The sequence below is a fragment of the Citrus sinensis genome, chromosome 7 (assembly GCF_022201045.2).
Source record: "Citrus sinensis cultivar Valencia sweet orange chromosome 7, DVS_A1.0, whole genome shotgun sequence".
Lineage (NCBI taxonomy): Eukaryota > Viridiplantae > Streptophyta > Magnoliopsida > Sapindales > Rutaceae > Citrus > Citrus sinensis.
In genome coordinates this window covers 2,642,737-2,658,261 of record NC_068562.1, presented here as the reverse complement: position 1 = coordinate 2,658,261, position 15,525 = coordinate 2,642,737, and the positions used below count along the sequence as shown (strand labels likewise).

The following is a 15,525-nucleotide window of genomic DNA, read 5'->3' as shown; positions in this document are numbered from 1 at the left end:
GGAGCAATAGCTGAGACAGGCAAGAGATATACTCCCTATAGAAGGACAATTCCAATGAAGGGACATAATTGAAACTCAAATGTAGCAGTTGGAGCTCACACGTGAGTGTCTGCATGATATTAGAAAAGAACAAAAATCTTTGCCCCTTGGGGTACAAACATGGAGCCAATGCGGGAAGGGCTCGATTGAATAAAGCAATAAGAGAGATCTACGTAACAATACTCAGCTGTCTCCTGAAAACCAGTGGCTCTACTGGTGGACTCATTCATCCTTTGTACCCTTCAGGTCGGGTTATCTTCATCTAGACAAAGGATGAATAAGTGGCAAAGGCTTACTTGCTCTCCACGCTTATAAAATCACTGTCGTAAGTAAAAAGATGAAAATAGCCCGACCTGGAGGGGGCAGGCCAATGAGAATACGCCAGGTGTCCGAACTTATTAAAACGGAAAGTTCCCACGTTTTCCATTTTGGGTAACTTGCTTCCTGCTCACGAACTAATCATCTTGAAACTTTAAGTTCGCCATTTCAAGATCGCCATTAATAGGGATGGCAATTGTACCCGCAAACCCGCCCAAACCGACCCCCCAAAACCCGCCCGTTGCGGGCGGGGTTAGTATTATAAATTAAAACCCGCACATGGATGCGGGTGGGTTTGGTATTAACCTTATATCCGGTGAATACCCGCATGGATATCCACCAAATCCGCAATATTTTTTTCAAATATTTTAAATTTAATTTAAATCTAAAAATGTATAAAGAAAATAATGTCATTAATTAAATTACCAAATAGCCAAAGGCTCAAAGTTGTGTATGTGTGTATGTGACCTATATCCTATTCTAAAGTCATAATCTAAAGAAAACTAAAGGCATTTTCCTTCGAATTAGTATTTGAAAATATTAATCTTAATTATTATTATAGGCATTGTGTTGGATGGGTGCTTATGGTGGTGAATGAAATGAATATCTTCTCTTGGAGCTTGTTTTAAATGATAATATGAAATGTAATTATTATTTTTAGATACTAGTTTGTGTTTTTTAAATGGATTTGTGTAATTTATACTTAAATTTGAGAATTTGTGTTGAATTGATGTGGAAATTTTAATTTTTCATTTACATTATTTAAATATAAAATTGAGTATGTTATATAGAATTTGAGATTATTATTATAAATTTATATATTAAACATTTGTGATTTTAAATACGGAAACCCGCAAAAAATCTGCCAGATACCATTGCGGGTTTGGTAATTGTTAAAACCCGCTGCGGGTGGGTTTTTATAAAAAAATTAAAACCCGCTGTGGGTTGCGGGTGGGTTTGGTAATTTAAATTTTGTGCGGGTTTGGGTTTGGTAATGGCAAACCCGCTGCGGGCGGTGCCCATTGCCATCCCTAGCCATTAACAAGGATTTAACGTTTCACAGCCCTAGAGCTATAGTAATTTATCAACAAAAACTTGACTTAAATGTCAGACTGTGGTCGTTGGCCACTGCCGGCTCCACCTCTAACATTAGATTGCTCCATTTTGCAGGATTCAAGGTTTAAAGGCTGGAGGATTCCAGGCCCGTTTCTGACCATCGGTCACCACCAAACTTACCCGGTTAACCTTCCATTATTAAGGCACACCTCAGACATACTTAGGTAATTAAACTCATTAATATAAATTTATTTGTTCTAATCCAGTTTGACCAAAATTCGATTATAACAGATATATTAGTAATTTGAAATGCAAATGTCTACCATCTTATAAGAACAGGGCTTAAAAGGCATACAAGAAATCATCATGGAAGCTCATATTTCTACATAAGCAATGCTATACATCAAATTTTGTCATTTCCGACTTTTGGAGTCATCAGCAAAGGACATTTCACCAAAGCATGCCAAACAAGAATCTCATTTGAGTGGAATGCCAATGAGTTTGAATCTGTACACCAGTTGATATTTCTGCCTTTGCCATTTCCCTGCTGATGCTTTGTCTTGGTGTTACATGAGAGAAGCATTGGTTGTCATCCTGCCCTTTATCAAGCAGCAATTACACCTTTTTTCATGGCATGCCATCAATACGAAGAAGCTTATCTCATAACCAATGTGTCACAATACCCCATCCCCACCATATAGAAGGTCACATATCTTTTCCTCCATAGGAACAGTATCCTTGGAAAGAGCATCAGCCTGGATGCTTTTCTTTTCCTTTCTATAGATTTCTGCATCAGAAACTCTGCCCAGTTTTTCAAGACCAGCTAATAAAACATTGAATGTGCCTAAAGAAGGATGAATCCCTTTCCTACACATGGTTTTATAAATTTTAAGCGCTTTATCAGCACTACCAGCTGAGAAGTAGACACCAATCAAAGCAGTGTAAGTAGCAGTGCACTTCTGGTCCTCAGGCAATAAACTGAAAATCTTTGCAGCAGGAACAGGCCTTCTAGCACTACCAAGCCTATGTATCAAGAGTGCACCGAGATACACCCCAAGAGAATGTCCAGCCTTAGTCATTTCCTCAACAATCTCTGCTACTTTCGGAAATGTATTCAATTTGATTAAAATGCCTATCAAGGCAAGATATGCAGTTCTCTCAAGGTTTAAATCCATTTTTACACTGTATTCAAAAGCCAACAAAGCACCATCACGTCGTCTATGGTCGCAGTTCACCTCAATTATGGTAGAGATGACGGCAGAATCCAACTGTATATTTTTATCCATGATTCCAGAAAGTAAACAGTCAATGGCTACAAGATTCTTCTTTTTCAAGAGAATTAGTACAAGCCCCTGATCAATAGATAGAGGACCTTCAATGTCAGTTGTTACAAACTCAACTGCATCGTTGTCACTGATAAATTCGGGAGAAAATTGAGGATGAACTTGCCAGAGGAGGGAATCATTCTCATCGGCAACTTTAAAAGTTTGAAGAGCTTCCTTAAATACAGGGTACCGAAGGGCAAGGCGGTTTTCTTTCATATAACGAAGAATTAGGATTATAGTCCTAGTTTCCCCAGCTTTGCAACACTTCTCAATCAAAATATTACATGCAGCTTTATCAGGCTGTACCCCAGCTTCTTGCATTTTGCTGAAAATCTCAAGGGCTTCTTCATATTTGCCTGGATCCATCAAGAAACACAAGGATAAGTTATTTCCACCACAGATACTAAATTCCAGCAAGGACAACCAATGCAGGAAACTGATACCTAGTGGCACCCATATGCATGGTTACAGGATACAACACAAAAGCACGGAAGGGTTCATATGAATAGAAAATATGATAATATCAGTTTCGTTATTGGCTGTAAGTATAGTTGCAAAAATGCTTCTCTCTTTATTTGGTCATGAAAAGTGAAAGCAAACTACTTGCCAGTTAAACAAAATAATTCACCAATGATTAATTTGGAAAACTGTTAAATCTTTTGGATGTATAGCCTCATGACTGTTAAGAATTGAAAACCATTTGAAGACCTACAAAATGCAGAGTCAGGTATATGACTTATTTCAGTTGTCTATACCACCTCTCCAACTCAGGACAAGTAGCGGCAATTCATCCAGAGGATAAAACAGAATTTTAATCGAACTGCATGGCCAAATTACCACGAAAGGAGACCATTTTTAACAAAGATCAGCTTGGGTTGTAGTTAAAAGGCTCTGAGACGGAAGCAGCTGGAACGCTAATATACGAGGATCAAACTATACTTATGCTAAAGCTGATTATATAACTTCGGGTATACAAATGCATGACGGTTTCGGAAAAAAAAAATTAAAGGAAATCCCTAAAAAAGTTAATAAAAAAAAGGGGAAAAACATGCAATTCAATATTCATATAGACAATTTAACAAACAACGTTCATGCAATCGTAAACAAACTATGCGCGCATACCAGCCCGAACAAGGTACTCCATTAGAACAGTATAAGTGTAGCAATTAGGAGGCAACCCACGCTGAATCATTTCCTTATACACATCAGTAGCCTCCTTCACTCTATCATTAAGAAACAAAATCTTCATATAAGCTGTATAAGAAACAACAGTAGGGTAACATTCTTTTAGTTTCATTTCTTCCCAAATATTCACGGCCCCATCCACATCACCAGCATTAGACAGCCAATGCATAACTGAAGTATAAGTCACCGCGTCAATGTTAATACCCTTCTCTTGCATAAGCTCAAAAACATACTTCATTGATGATATCCTCTTGGCTTCTCCAAAAATATCAAGCATGGTAGTGTAAGTGAACCGGTCATGATTAAACCCTCTTGATCTGGAAACCCAGTTGAAAAAAAGCCACGCTTTTTCCATTGGTGGATGGGTTTTTAAAACTTGATTGACAGTGTAAGAATCCCATTTTATAGGCAAGTTTTTTAGCAGGTCTTGAGCAGAATCCCACGTGGAGTACTTGAGGATTTTGTATACGTTTGATATTGTATCTCTCATGTAAGCTTTTGGGGTTTCATTTTGTTTGTGATTTGATGATTTAAGGGGCTTCGTTTTCTTTCTGTAATCTGGTCTAGCGGGTTTCTTTGGATTGCAGTGTTGAAGGGTATGCAGGCCTTTAATGGAAGTTTTGCAGTGATTAAAAGATGGCTGAAAGCAGTGAACAAATTTTCTAATTGATCCATACATGCTCTAGCATCAAAACCACCTGCACGCTACGGGACTGTCTCCAGAGCAGAAAGTAAATTAACGGGAGAAAACCGATCGATTTTATCGGACGCTATTCACGGCCAAAAACTCTTGTAAACGCATTTTATTTATTTATTACTGCGATGAAGACTACGGTCATAAGTAAAAGAGTAGTTAATAAAATATAGGGAGAAAACGGCCTTACAATTTACATGTACAGTAGGGAGACTCAAAACTCAACGTTTATGCCTTCAAGTCGATGGATATCTTAACAAAATTTATAATTATTTGTTAAGCTGAAACTGTTAAACATGTTTTCATTTTTTTTTTTTTGGTTTAATCGTATTATGAGCCTCTGATTAAAACAAGCCAATGAATTTAAGGTCAAAGATAATGATGAATTATTTGGTGTTTTGAACTCTCCTACATCTCCATTGTCTCGAAGAATTGAGAGATCTTTATTTTGTTATACAAATTTTATTCAAACCATTTTGTATGATTACGCATATATTTTCATCTGCTCTTTCAGCAAATATGATGCCCAGAAATAGTGAGCAGTCTGGTTCTGATCCTGTAATTAAGCTGCACACACACACACACACACACATATATATCCAATATGATATCCCCCATCATGTTCAGTGCTGTAGCGCAAAAATCACTCCACAAATAACAATATAGTAAATCTAAAATCCGTCAACATAACTTTAGAGCTTGAGTTATATTCCCATATAAATGGAAGTTATATAAATGACCATGATGCCTGTTCAACCGTTCACTCATCTTACTCTTCGAAAGCTGAGTTGGCAAGCCGTCAATTCAAAATGACACACGACTCAGCATGACACAAATGACTATCAAAACAACTAAATGGAGTAAATGAGATGCTTTTGATCAAGAAATGATCCAAGTTCTAAGTACTTTCAAGTGATTCCTTGAAATAAATAAGCACACATTCTGGAACTAATAGACACTTCAAACGATTTCTGAAGTAATCCTCTGGAATGCACTTCCAGCAGATGCTCTTCCACACTGCAATATATGTCACACCCTTTCGATCAGTTTGTATTCAGATTGACTTATGTAGCAGATATGTCTTTCATTCTTCTTTTTCTTGGCTAGGAGAACTAGAGTGTAACATTCAATGTCAGACTATTCATCAATATCAGTTTCCAGTATTGCAATTCTATTTGCACAACCTACTAAGAAAATCAACTAAACTAAGACAGAATACACACAAGTGGATCACTTGCGAAATATGCAAAACAATAATTTTTAGTTTTGTAAAGTAAGCTCAGCTTAATCTTTTATAGACCAGAGAGTGGCCATTGTTCATCAATGGATCAATAAATGAGACTATTATGTGTTTATGACAACAATTGTTTCAGTCATAGATGCATCTTTTGACTGAATGTATAGTTAACTACGAGCCTAAAATGATTGTCAAACCATGACAGTTGCAGGACCAGAATTCTAATGCTAGAGCAGGGAGCAAAAAGACAACACATGAACAATTATGGAAAACGAAACAAAAGTATTCCTGTCTGCTATGAAGAAAGTATGAAAGATAAAAACATTGAGTATAGGCCTGTATAAACAAACTACTCTTTGTAATCAATCCAAAATGAATAGACCACAAGTGCAGAGTTAGAGATTTTCACCTAGTACAATACATAAGACAACAATTATGGGAAAGTCATCAGCATAATTACCGAAGGACTTCTTCAATTATTGGGATATTTGATAATCTTCTGCAAAATCACAGTCCTTGCCCTCCTTATGTCACGGCTACACTTGTCAGCATGATCACATAAAACTTCAATAGTTTCCATGAAAACTTCCAATCTCTTCCTGATCTCCTCAATAGCTAGCTTCACCACATCCTCTTCTCTAAGAGCAAAATCAGCATTGTTCAAGAGTGCTTCTATCTGAATTTCCAATTTGTTCACAAGTACTCTTATATGATCCATGTCCATGATTTTAACGTAAGCACCAATTTGCATCGTACTCATTAACTCCTTTTGCCCTTTCAGTGCCTTTTCATAGCTATTCCACAGTGAGTTGCACCACTTCCCCACTGAACCAATGGGAACAGCCAAGGCACCTGCCAAAGCTGTTACCAATGGAGGTGCAGCAATGGCAGCTGCCACTACCGAGAAAATCAATACAGCCACAAAGGTAGAAACGAATAAGACATTCGAAACCATCCTCCATGTTTTCATAGACTTCAATTTCTTATCAAGCTTTCTCTTTCGCTTTTGCAATCTCTCCAGCATCAATACCTGCTGCTTATACACTGATTGAAACAACACAAAGAACTCTTCTGTAAATGGGTCCCCGGCATCCTTAAACTTCTTTAATTCGTCCAATGTCCTCACATACCTCTTCTCATCAACCACCTCCTGTAATTCTACTTCTTCGTCGAATTGCTTAACTGCAAGCTGAATAATTAGTTGACTGTTTCTAGCACGCTTAAGGCAATTCTCTAGAACAGTGCAAAAATCCAAAGTCTTGATACTAGTCTCAAAGTAGTCCTCAACCAAACCAAACAAATCTTGATTGTTCCATATATCTTTCTTGCATTCTAGAATGACTTTGACCACTTCTTGATTCATTTCAAGAAGAGACCCAGTGACCTCTTTGAGTGAGTCAAAAGATAAGGAATGGACCTCAACACCAGCTGAAAGCTTGTGGATAACACGGCTAGTACGCTCTTGAATGGTGGCGTCAAAGGATTGCAAGTCAGGATCAAGTCTACATGCAGCCTCATACAAGCTAAGGTCAGCTGAATATTGGGCATCAGTGATCACTTCAAGAGGTGGCGACGGTGCATCACCACCTTTCTTCTTGCTAGATTGTCCTCCCATCATACTAATCCAATTGATCACAGAGGAAAACCCAAGATGCTCAAAATCAGAAATTTATCATTACAGCTTCGGTAATCTAAAAAATGAGTTGTTTTTAAGCTTGGATGAATGACTACTAGCAAAATGTCAAAATTAAACGAAACCCAGTAATAGAACTGGGTTGAGGATAAAAAAATTATATTGAAAGGAGTAAAATTTGGCAAAGCTCTTAAGAAACCAGAAGCAATTCCTCACTTGGTGACAAGAATTAGATCCAAACTGAAATCCTCAGAAGCAAGTATATAAATCATAAAAAACAAATAAGCAAGAGCTTAAAGTACCTGAATTTCTGCTGAAACGACAAAGGTGATAAGAATTTCTCTTACTTTGATCCTTCAATAAAAGCAAACATGCAGGTCCAAATCCCAGCAAAGAGCTTAAGCACTGGTGAAAGAGGTCTTTTTCGGTGGAATCGAAAATATTGCAATTAATTAATTGTAACACGACAAAAGATATTTCAACAAAATAAATAATAAGCAAAATGGTTTTTTTTTATGAAGTAAGGGCAGGAGTTGTGGCTGGCTTCTGCGCGTGGGGAATTAACTAAGGAGGAAAAGTGAAGGAAAATGTGAGAAAATGGGAAATAAAATTAGGATAAGAAATGTCGCCAACACTCAACCCTGTTGTGTTTCTACAGAGTTTGAAGTGTCAACGACGCGTGTAGTAATGGTCTGAAGAAAGACAAAGGCCACAAGGGAAAAGCTGCGTTTGGTGTTACAAGTCAATGACGCCTACAAGAAGAGGAAGGCACCAAGATGTTTCTCTTTATGACTAAATTGCCCTCTAATGTTTGATTGCCTATTAATTAAGAATAATGATATCAATAGTTTTGAACTTTTGATGCCCCATTGGCCCCATTTATTAATGCACTTCCTTTTTAATATTACGATAGGGAGTAAAATACAAATATTAATAAATGTCGAAGTTCAGTTTAAAAATATAAAACGGTACGTAAACAAATCTCCCTGTGCACGAAGAGATTCAAGTTGTTAAAAATAAAAACGAGATGAAGCAGTATCTAGCAAATTCAAATAATAAGTTGTTGGCTATTTAATATAAACTATTAATAAATGAAATCAATAGTTTGGATGTATGAATGTCGTTTTCTTTTATACAGGATTGTAAGTATTACAATTAATATTTACACACAGATTCTACAATTTGAGACCTTCATCGTGGCATGTACTCCTCTGAAGCGCTGCCCAAATTCTGTCCACTCTACTCACATTTCGTGAGGAATAGACTGGCTCCACTCAATTATGTGATAATTGAGGAAAGATTATAAATAAGCCCCATAAATGCTTTTATGGAGGCTCGAACCCTTGCACTCATTATTCTAAGTGCAAGGGCTCTCCCACTGGACCAAAGGCCCATTGGTGTATGAATGTCGTTTTCTAATTATGAAAGGTGGAGATTAAAACATCAATTTACGTTTTTGTGCCATTATTATTGTGATTTGTTAAAGCAACTCCCCTTTTCCTTTTTGGAACTACAGCGGTTTTTTTTTTTTTTTCCCTCCTGCTTTTTTGTTAGGTTTTGGATAGGGTTGGTAAAATTCGGGTTCGGGTGTGCAATACCCGAATGTAATTTTAGAATCTTGGACTAGGCTTAACAGAACCCAGCATAGGGCTGACTTTTTAATCCAGATTTTATATATTTTTTAAATATTATATATGTATATTTTTAATTTTATAATTTATTTTAATAAAATTAGACATGAAAATATAAATTTTAAATGTTTAAAATTTTATATATATGTAATAGATGGGTCAAATAAATATAACTATTTAAAATAATATATAATTTAAAATATTTTTTAAAAATAAAATATAGGTTTTGGGTCGGGTCTCGAATTCATCAAATGATGCTCAAGACCGGCTTGAATTCATCTTCAGTCCAGATCTTAAGATATTTCAACCAAATGAAGAAAATCAGTTTGGTTAAACCCATGGCCGAAGGAAATTAATATATAAGTGAGCTAGCACTTTGCCCTCCATTTTTTATAAGGACAAGGGATTGGGTAGACAGACTTTGACCCGCTATGTGTTATTCACAAATTCAAATTAATTTTACTCATAGCCTTTTTCTTTAACCACAATTTTGCTTCCAGCCGTTATACACACACATATATATGTAAGCCATTAAAAATTTTTGTTTTAATCTCGAAAGCAAACAAGTCGTTGTAGTATAGTGGTGAGTATTCCCGCCTGTCACGCGGGTGACCCGGGTTCGATCCCCGGCAACGGCGATATTTCCATTTTTTTTTGTATTCTTCTAAATTTTCTCTGGCTGCTCCTGAATCGGAGAGTGGGTTTTGGTTTTCCTGAAGAGAGAAAAGGAAAAGTTGTTTGAACTTGGAAGCATGCCTAATTGACATGATGAAAGTAAAAGCAAGCCCCGTTATGATTATGATTATGTGCTGCCTGCTATATCTTATTGTAGCACTTTAAACAACCAAAGTGAAGGTATGATTTCACACAGAAATTTATCATCCATAAAACTGATTCAAGCTCATCCAACATTCTGTTAATTTGCATCATCTTGAATGCATCTAAATGTAGCATTTATTTGGAACTCAATTTACGAGGCCAGCAGGATCAACAAAATAGCTTGGCCTTCAGGCAATGTAATTTGCCAGAAGAACTTAAGAAGCAGCCTTCTCAGGTGAAACCCCATTAGCTGATCCCATGAACCTTTTGTACACATTCTCAATAGACTAACCCATTTGCCAATGCCATTACTCCTGAGTCCTGACATGCAGCCTCATCGGAAGCTAAATCTGTTCCATTGTTCTTTTACAATCTCCGTAACAATGCGGGACTAGTAGTACTGCTGAAAATAAATCAATCAATATTTACTTAACATAGGCATCCCAAAAAATTTGCTTAGTACAAATTTCACTCTCATCTGTCACTTCTCAGTGCCTAGACCTCATGTAACATAAGTTAGTTTGCCTCCCTATCATACAGGAATAGGTCCTAGATAATGCTTTCTCCGCAGGTTAGCTTCATGATCTCTAGCACGCGCATTTCCTCTGGCAGCAGAGAGAATTGAATGGCTTTACATATTTAGACACAGGTTGAACAAACCTCATCAGAATATCAGCGACTTCTACAGAGGCTTTAGTCAGAACAACAGATTTGTAGGCAATAATGCAATTAGATATGCAGAAACAACATTAAAAGAAATTACAAAGTAACAGAGGTCAATAAACTAAATTGTTGGTCCACTAAAACCAGGGAACTGTAGATTAAAACGGTGCAACACTGATGTTGCTGAAGAAAAATTATGTGATGCAAATTTTTTGAAGACAGAGAAAAACATTTGAGAAGCTCCGACTTTATAAATGCCAAATACCTTCAAATCGATGATAGTCTCAGAGGCAACTTATGGGGGACAGCTCCACAGATGCAGATCGTACATTCTCCGGTTTTCTTACTCAAGAGTCAAGAGAGAATATTATATATTATAAGAATTCCATTCAAAAAGAAAAATAATAAAGATTACAGGGGACAGTAAAATAAACAAAACCCAATTTGACTAACCATCGCTGAATAAGAAGAATGTTTATAAAATATTAAAAAAGCCCACCAGTTGATCTCTCAAGATTAGGTAAGCTTAAATATACAATTACAAATCAAACGACACACAATTCCCCTGGAGGCATTAACCCAATTAAAAACATCAATTCTGCCTATAAGCAATATAGTTAGCCAAAGCAATCAAAGGCACGGCCTTTTCCTGATCAAATTCCGACAATTGCTGTTGAGCATCTTTATTCAACTTATCAGCTAACTTCTTCGATTCTTCGATCCCCAGCAACTTGGGATAAGTTAACTTATCGGCCACCAAATCTTTGCCAGCAGTCTTCCCCAATTCTTTTGACGACTTGGTCAGATCGAGGATATCATCAACTACTTGAAACAAAAGCCCAATACAGCGAGCAAAAGTTCTCAGTTTCTCGACTTCGTTGTCAGTTCCGCCGCCCAATATGGCTCCAAGAACAACAGCAGCCTCCAATAAAGCTGCAGTTTTGTGTTCATGTATAAATTCAAGATGCTCAATTCCCAAATCTTTTTGGCCTTCAGAATTGATATCAATAACTTGGCCGGCGACAAGTCCATCAGCTCCGATATATTTAGCCAATTCCGCAATAGCTCTGACAATTCTTGCAGGCGAAACCCCTTTTGTACAAACAGCGATATGTTCAAAAGCATAGGCCAAAAGCGCATCGCCGGCCAAAACGGCGACGTCTTCGCCGTAGATCGTGTGGTTCGTGGGCTTCCCTCGACGTAGAGGGTCGTTATCCATGCAAGGCAAATCGTCGTGAATTAAGGACATGGTGTGGATCATCTCGATAGAGCATGCAGCTGGCATGGCCATGGACTCGTGGCCACCAACGAGGTCACAAGCGGCGAGGCAGAGCACAGGGCGCACCCGCTTGCCGCCCGCCAGTAAAGAGTATCGCATGGATTCGTGGATCTTCACGGGGTCCTTGAGCGAAACGGCGGCGTCTAAGGCTTGGTTGACGGTACTTGCTTTTTGGATCATGTAGGACTTGAAATCGAAAGTGGGGCTTGGGGCGGGGTTTTCCTCGAGAGTTTGAACTGCGGAGATCGAAACGGGGCGCCTTGGTCTCTGTGAAGCCAAGGAAACGGGCAGTGTTGTAAGCGTACGGAACGGCTGAGTTTTGTTAGATCTGCGACTGCTAGCTTGGTTAAAGATTGAGCATGTTTGAGTCCATGCCGCAAGATTGACGCAACTCATTTTGGTAAGGCAAGAAGAAATGGAGATTACACTGGTGCGAGAACTGACAACCGAGAATACGCAATCTGGGCAGGCAAGCCGTAAGCCTCTCCCACTTTATCCTCCCGATTCCTTCTTCTTCTTCGAGACTCATAAACAGAAATGCCCAAATTGTACCATGTTACCAAACAAAGCCATTTTCCTTTTTTTTTTCTTTAGACCAAAGATGGAAATTTAGCGGCAACCGCAAATGCACGGTGGAGGGAGGGAGGCCAACCAACAGCGGGCAAAGATAAAACTTTGGATTTTGGGGACCCCGTTGTGTGTGGGCGAATGAGATGAGCATCTATTTTATAGCCGTAACATAATATTCTAGTGGAACAACGAGCATGATAATATCTAGAAAGTGGGATTAGCTGTCCAAACTCTCTCCGTTACATGTGCAAAGGAAGTATGACGTTAGGAAGCTTTTATGTTTTGGAGTAAAAGAGTCCAGTGACGACGGAACCAACCAAGCACCCATTTTATAGGCCCCTACCCAGTGCACCCTTCGGTGCTTGTCGATTCATCGATCCATTGTCGCCACTGAAACAAATACGAAGTTAGGTAGAAAATGCCTAATTTGATTCTTTTTTTCATCCGAACAACACATGCATAATTCGGATTTAGGAGCTCTGCTTCTACCAATTTTATAATTGTAAACTACGATACTTGTTAATACACTTTTTTACACATGCATAATGTGTTTACGTGGATTGATTTTTTTTATTTAAATTTTTTAAAGGATGCGTGGACGAAACTGATGACAACGTTGAAGCGATGAAATTGATGACAACGTTTTGATTACACTTCAATTTCATAGGTTTAGATTAGTTTGGTACAGATAATATCAATCCTATGTAATCAATTGGGCCTTAGTCCAGTGGCCAGGACTCTACACTCATAACTGTGAGCACAGCGACAGCGGTTCGAGCCCCCGCGACACATGTAGGGGTTTATTTCCTTCCTTAATCATTAAGTGAAGGCAGTCTTCTCCCTTTCAAAATGTGAGTGGAGTAGACACCCCTCGAATATTAGAAAGGGTAAAATCTGGGTAGTGCTATATAAGAATTAATGTAAATTAGGTCCAGTAATTATTTGATTATAAATATCAGTTCTAAATCTCATATAATATGAGTTGTAATACGAGCTTTAATCTCATGTAATTCAAAAAAAAAATATCAATCTGTTTTTTTTTTTGGTCAAAAAGTTAAGTTGGAATAAGTAATTATGACCACATAAATAGTGACCAAAATGTGCCGTAGGGGGTCTTTGGGATTACCAATCATTACCTTTCCTTTCTAATACTACAATGTAATCGCAAACTATTCATTTGATAAAAATACTTTAAGGCTTGTAATTATCCCAACTTATTATTCTTAATTTTTTGTTTATGCATTCTGTAAATATTGCAATTTATTTGTTTTAACATTAAATTATAATATTATTTTAAATTCGCATATAAAATTTTATATAAATGTATAGTTAAATTTAAACTAATATATAAATATTTAGTCAGACTCTATTTATTTTTAATTACTTTAGTGAAAAAAATGATATGTACAATTTAACCAAAAATCTTGTATGACAACAAATATGATTCATCACCGATTATAATCCAATCAAATTCTATCTCATCCCATTTTATCGTTTCAATCTTATCCTCCACACCAAACGTGCCATAAATGTAACAATGGTAATAACATATAATGTCTAGTTATTGATAGCAACATGTTAGTAAATTGAAAGACTATGGTGCAACATTAGCTCCACCATATATCGCACCTTTTTTTAATTAATAGGATATCCCAAAATTACAATTAATAGAACTTATAATTATAAAAAAAATAAAGTAAAAATAGAGCATTGATCCATATAATATTCACTTATATATTATTTATTTTTACATTATTTTTGTTGATTGTAAATTACAAAAAATTGTAACTTAAAAAAAAAAAACGACCTAATTATGGATTCAAAGCATTCTGACTGTCGGTGCAAAATCGTGTTCCTCATGCAAGACAGGATTGCAGTTCCTAGTCTTTGTCACACAAAACAACTCCAACAAAGCAACCGATCAATTTCAGTTACGTATCTGATACGTTGTACGAGGACGTGAACGCATGATTCCTCACGTTTCACGTATAAGAAAAATCAGATCATATCTTTGGCATGGCTTTCACAAAATGTTAAGACATCTTGCTGCTTGGTCAAGTCAACTAATTTTGTGTTCTCACTAGCTCCATAAGAATCCGTATCCTATGGAATCCTGGTCAACCTAAGAATCCAAAATAATTCTAACAAGAGACTTTGGCGCTGTAATTATTATTATTTTAAACACTGATAGGTTATTTTGCAATTAGAATGCTGTTCATGTTTCAAAATAAATACTACTGAGATTATCATAAATTGAATCTATTATCACACATCCAAATTTTTACCCTTATTAATATTAAACAGATAGCCGCTCCACCCACATGAATTAGAAAAATATATACTTCCACCCTATATAATTGGAATGAAATTATTGAATTTCCTCAAAGAATCTTGAATCGCTACCCTCACTTGCAACGGCTCGCCCAAGGGACAAAAATTAATATTTATGCATGCATTTTGATAACTAAAAGAAAAGAAAATAATTTTTATTTTTATTTTTCCCCAACTTGGTGGTGTATAACATTAACAATCTAGAGATAATGAAATACATTTTGGCGGCACAGTCAATAAAAAATATCATAATCAAGTAAATGCTGGTGAATTGTTGCGTTGAGACTGCGATATAATTCTATAGCTCAAATAAGTCATCACCGGACTCTATTCGAGTGAACTTTACTAGGAAATTGAGTTAAAACAAACCACATAAAGTAGAAGCAATTCAGCACGCTACTGTGTGTGCCTCATCTTTAGAAGCCGCTTTCGTGGAAACCCATTTTGCTAAGCTCAGTCACAAATTGTTCGTCACCTGATTTGTCAAATCTGTTATCAGAAAGTCAAGTACTGTTTTTATCTTTCTTTCAGGTTGGAGAAACTAAAGGGGAATTCAACATGCTCCACTTACCTATTTGAGTTCCCGGCTTTCCTCACACCTGATCTGGACACTCTGTATTGCATAAAGTTATAAGTTTCACATCAATAAAAATGAGAGAGCAGAAGAAAAGAAACTCCAGCAATCATAATTCAAGCATTGTTTATGGCGTGCATCATTTAAAAGCTGCCTATTAAGAACTTGACT

At 36.9% G+C, this 15,525-nt stretch overlaps 3 protein-coding genes and 1 non-coding gene across 7 annotated transcripts; 1 reads left to right on the top strand and 3 right to left on the bottom strand.

Moving 5' to 3' along the window:
* Positions 1-1,679: 1,679 nt before the first annotated feature.
* On the bottom strand, positions 1,680-4,883 carry LOC102628183 (pentatricopeptide repeat-containing protein At2g01390). The gene is made up of 2 exons (XM_006466653.4): positions 3,861-4,883; positions 1,680-3,094 (listed from the first exon to the last, which is right to left on the bottom strand). The coding sequence occupies exons 1-2, from the start codon at positions 4,600-4,602 to the stop codon at positions 2,088-2,090; spliced, it is 1,749 nt and encodes a 582-aa protein (XP_006466716.1). The 5' UTR covers positions 4,603-4,883; the 3' UTR covers positions 1,680-2,087.
* Positions 4,884-5,283: 400 nt separating this feature from the next.
* LOC102628474 (UPF0496 protein At2g18630) lies at positions 5,284-8,221 on the bottom strand. 4 transcript variants are annotated; one of them, XM_025092478.2, is made up of 3 exons: positions 7,790-8,220; positions 6,315-7,473; positions 5,284-5,729 (listed from the first exon to the last, which is right to left on the bottom strand). In XM_025092478.2, the coding sequence occupies exon 2, from the start codon at positions 7,470-7,472 to the stop codon at positions 6,327-6,329; it is 1,146 nt and encodes a 381-aa protein (XP_024948246.1). In that variant the 5' UTR covers position 7,473; positions 7,790-8,220; the 3' UTR covers positions 5,284-5,729; positions 6,315-6,326. The 4 variants fall into 4 exon arrangements, with proteins under 4 accessions (XP_024948246.1, XP_006466718.1, XP_052300709.1 ...); XM_006466655.4 differs by having other exon boundaries at positions 5,284-5,634; XM_052444749.1 differs by lacking the exon at positions 5,284-5,729 and having other exon boundaries at positions 6,117-7,545; positions 7,790-8,221.
* Positions 8,222-9,684: 1,463 nt separating this feature from the next.
* On the top strand, positions 9,685-9,756 carry TRNAD-GUC (transfer RNA aspartic acid (anticodon GUC)). The gene has a single exon. It is a non-coding gene; the product is annotated as a tRNA-Asp (tRNA).
* Positions 9,757-11,059: 1,303 nt separating this feature from the next.
* LOC102628942 (geranylgeranyl pyrophosphate synthase, chloroplastic) lies at positions 11,060-12,762 on the bottom strand. Its single transcript, XM_006466656.4, has one exon. The coding sequence runs from the start codon at positions 12,273-12,275 to the stop codon at positions 11,193-11,195; it is 1,083 nt and encodes a 360-aa protein (XP_006466719.1). The 5' UTR covers positions 12,276-12,762; the 3' UTR covers positions 11,060-11,192.
* Between the last annotated feature and the right edge of the window lie 2,763 nt (positions 12,763-15,525).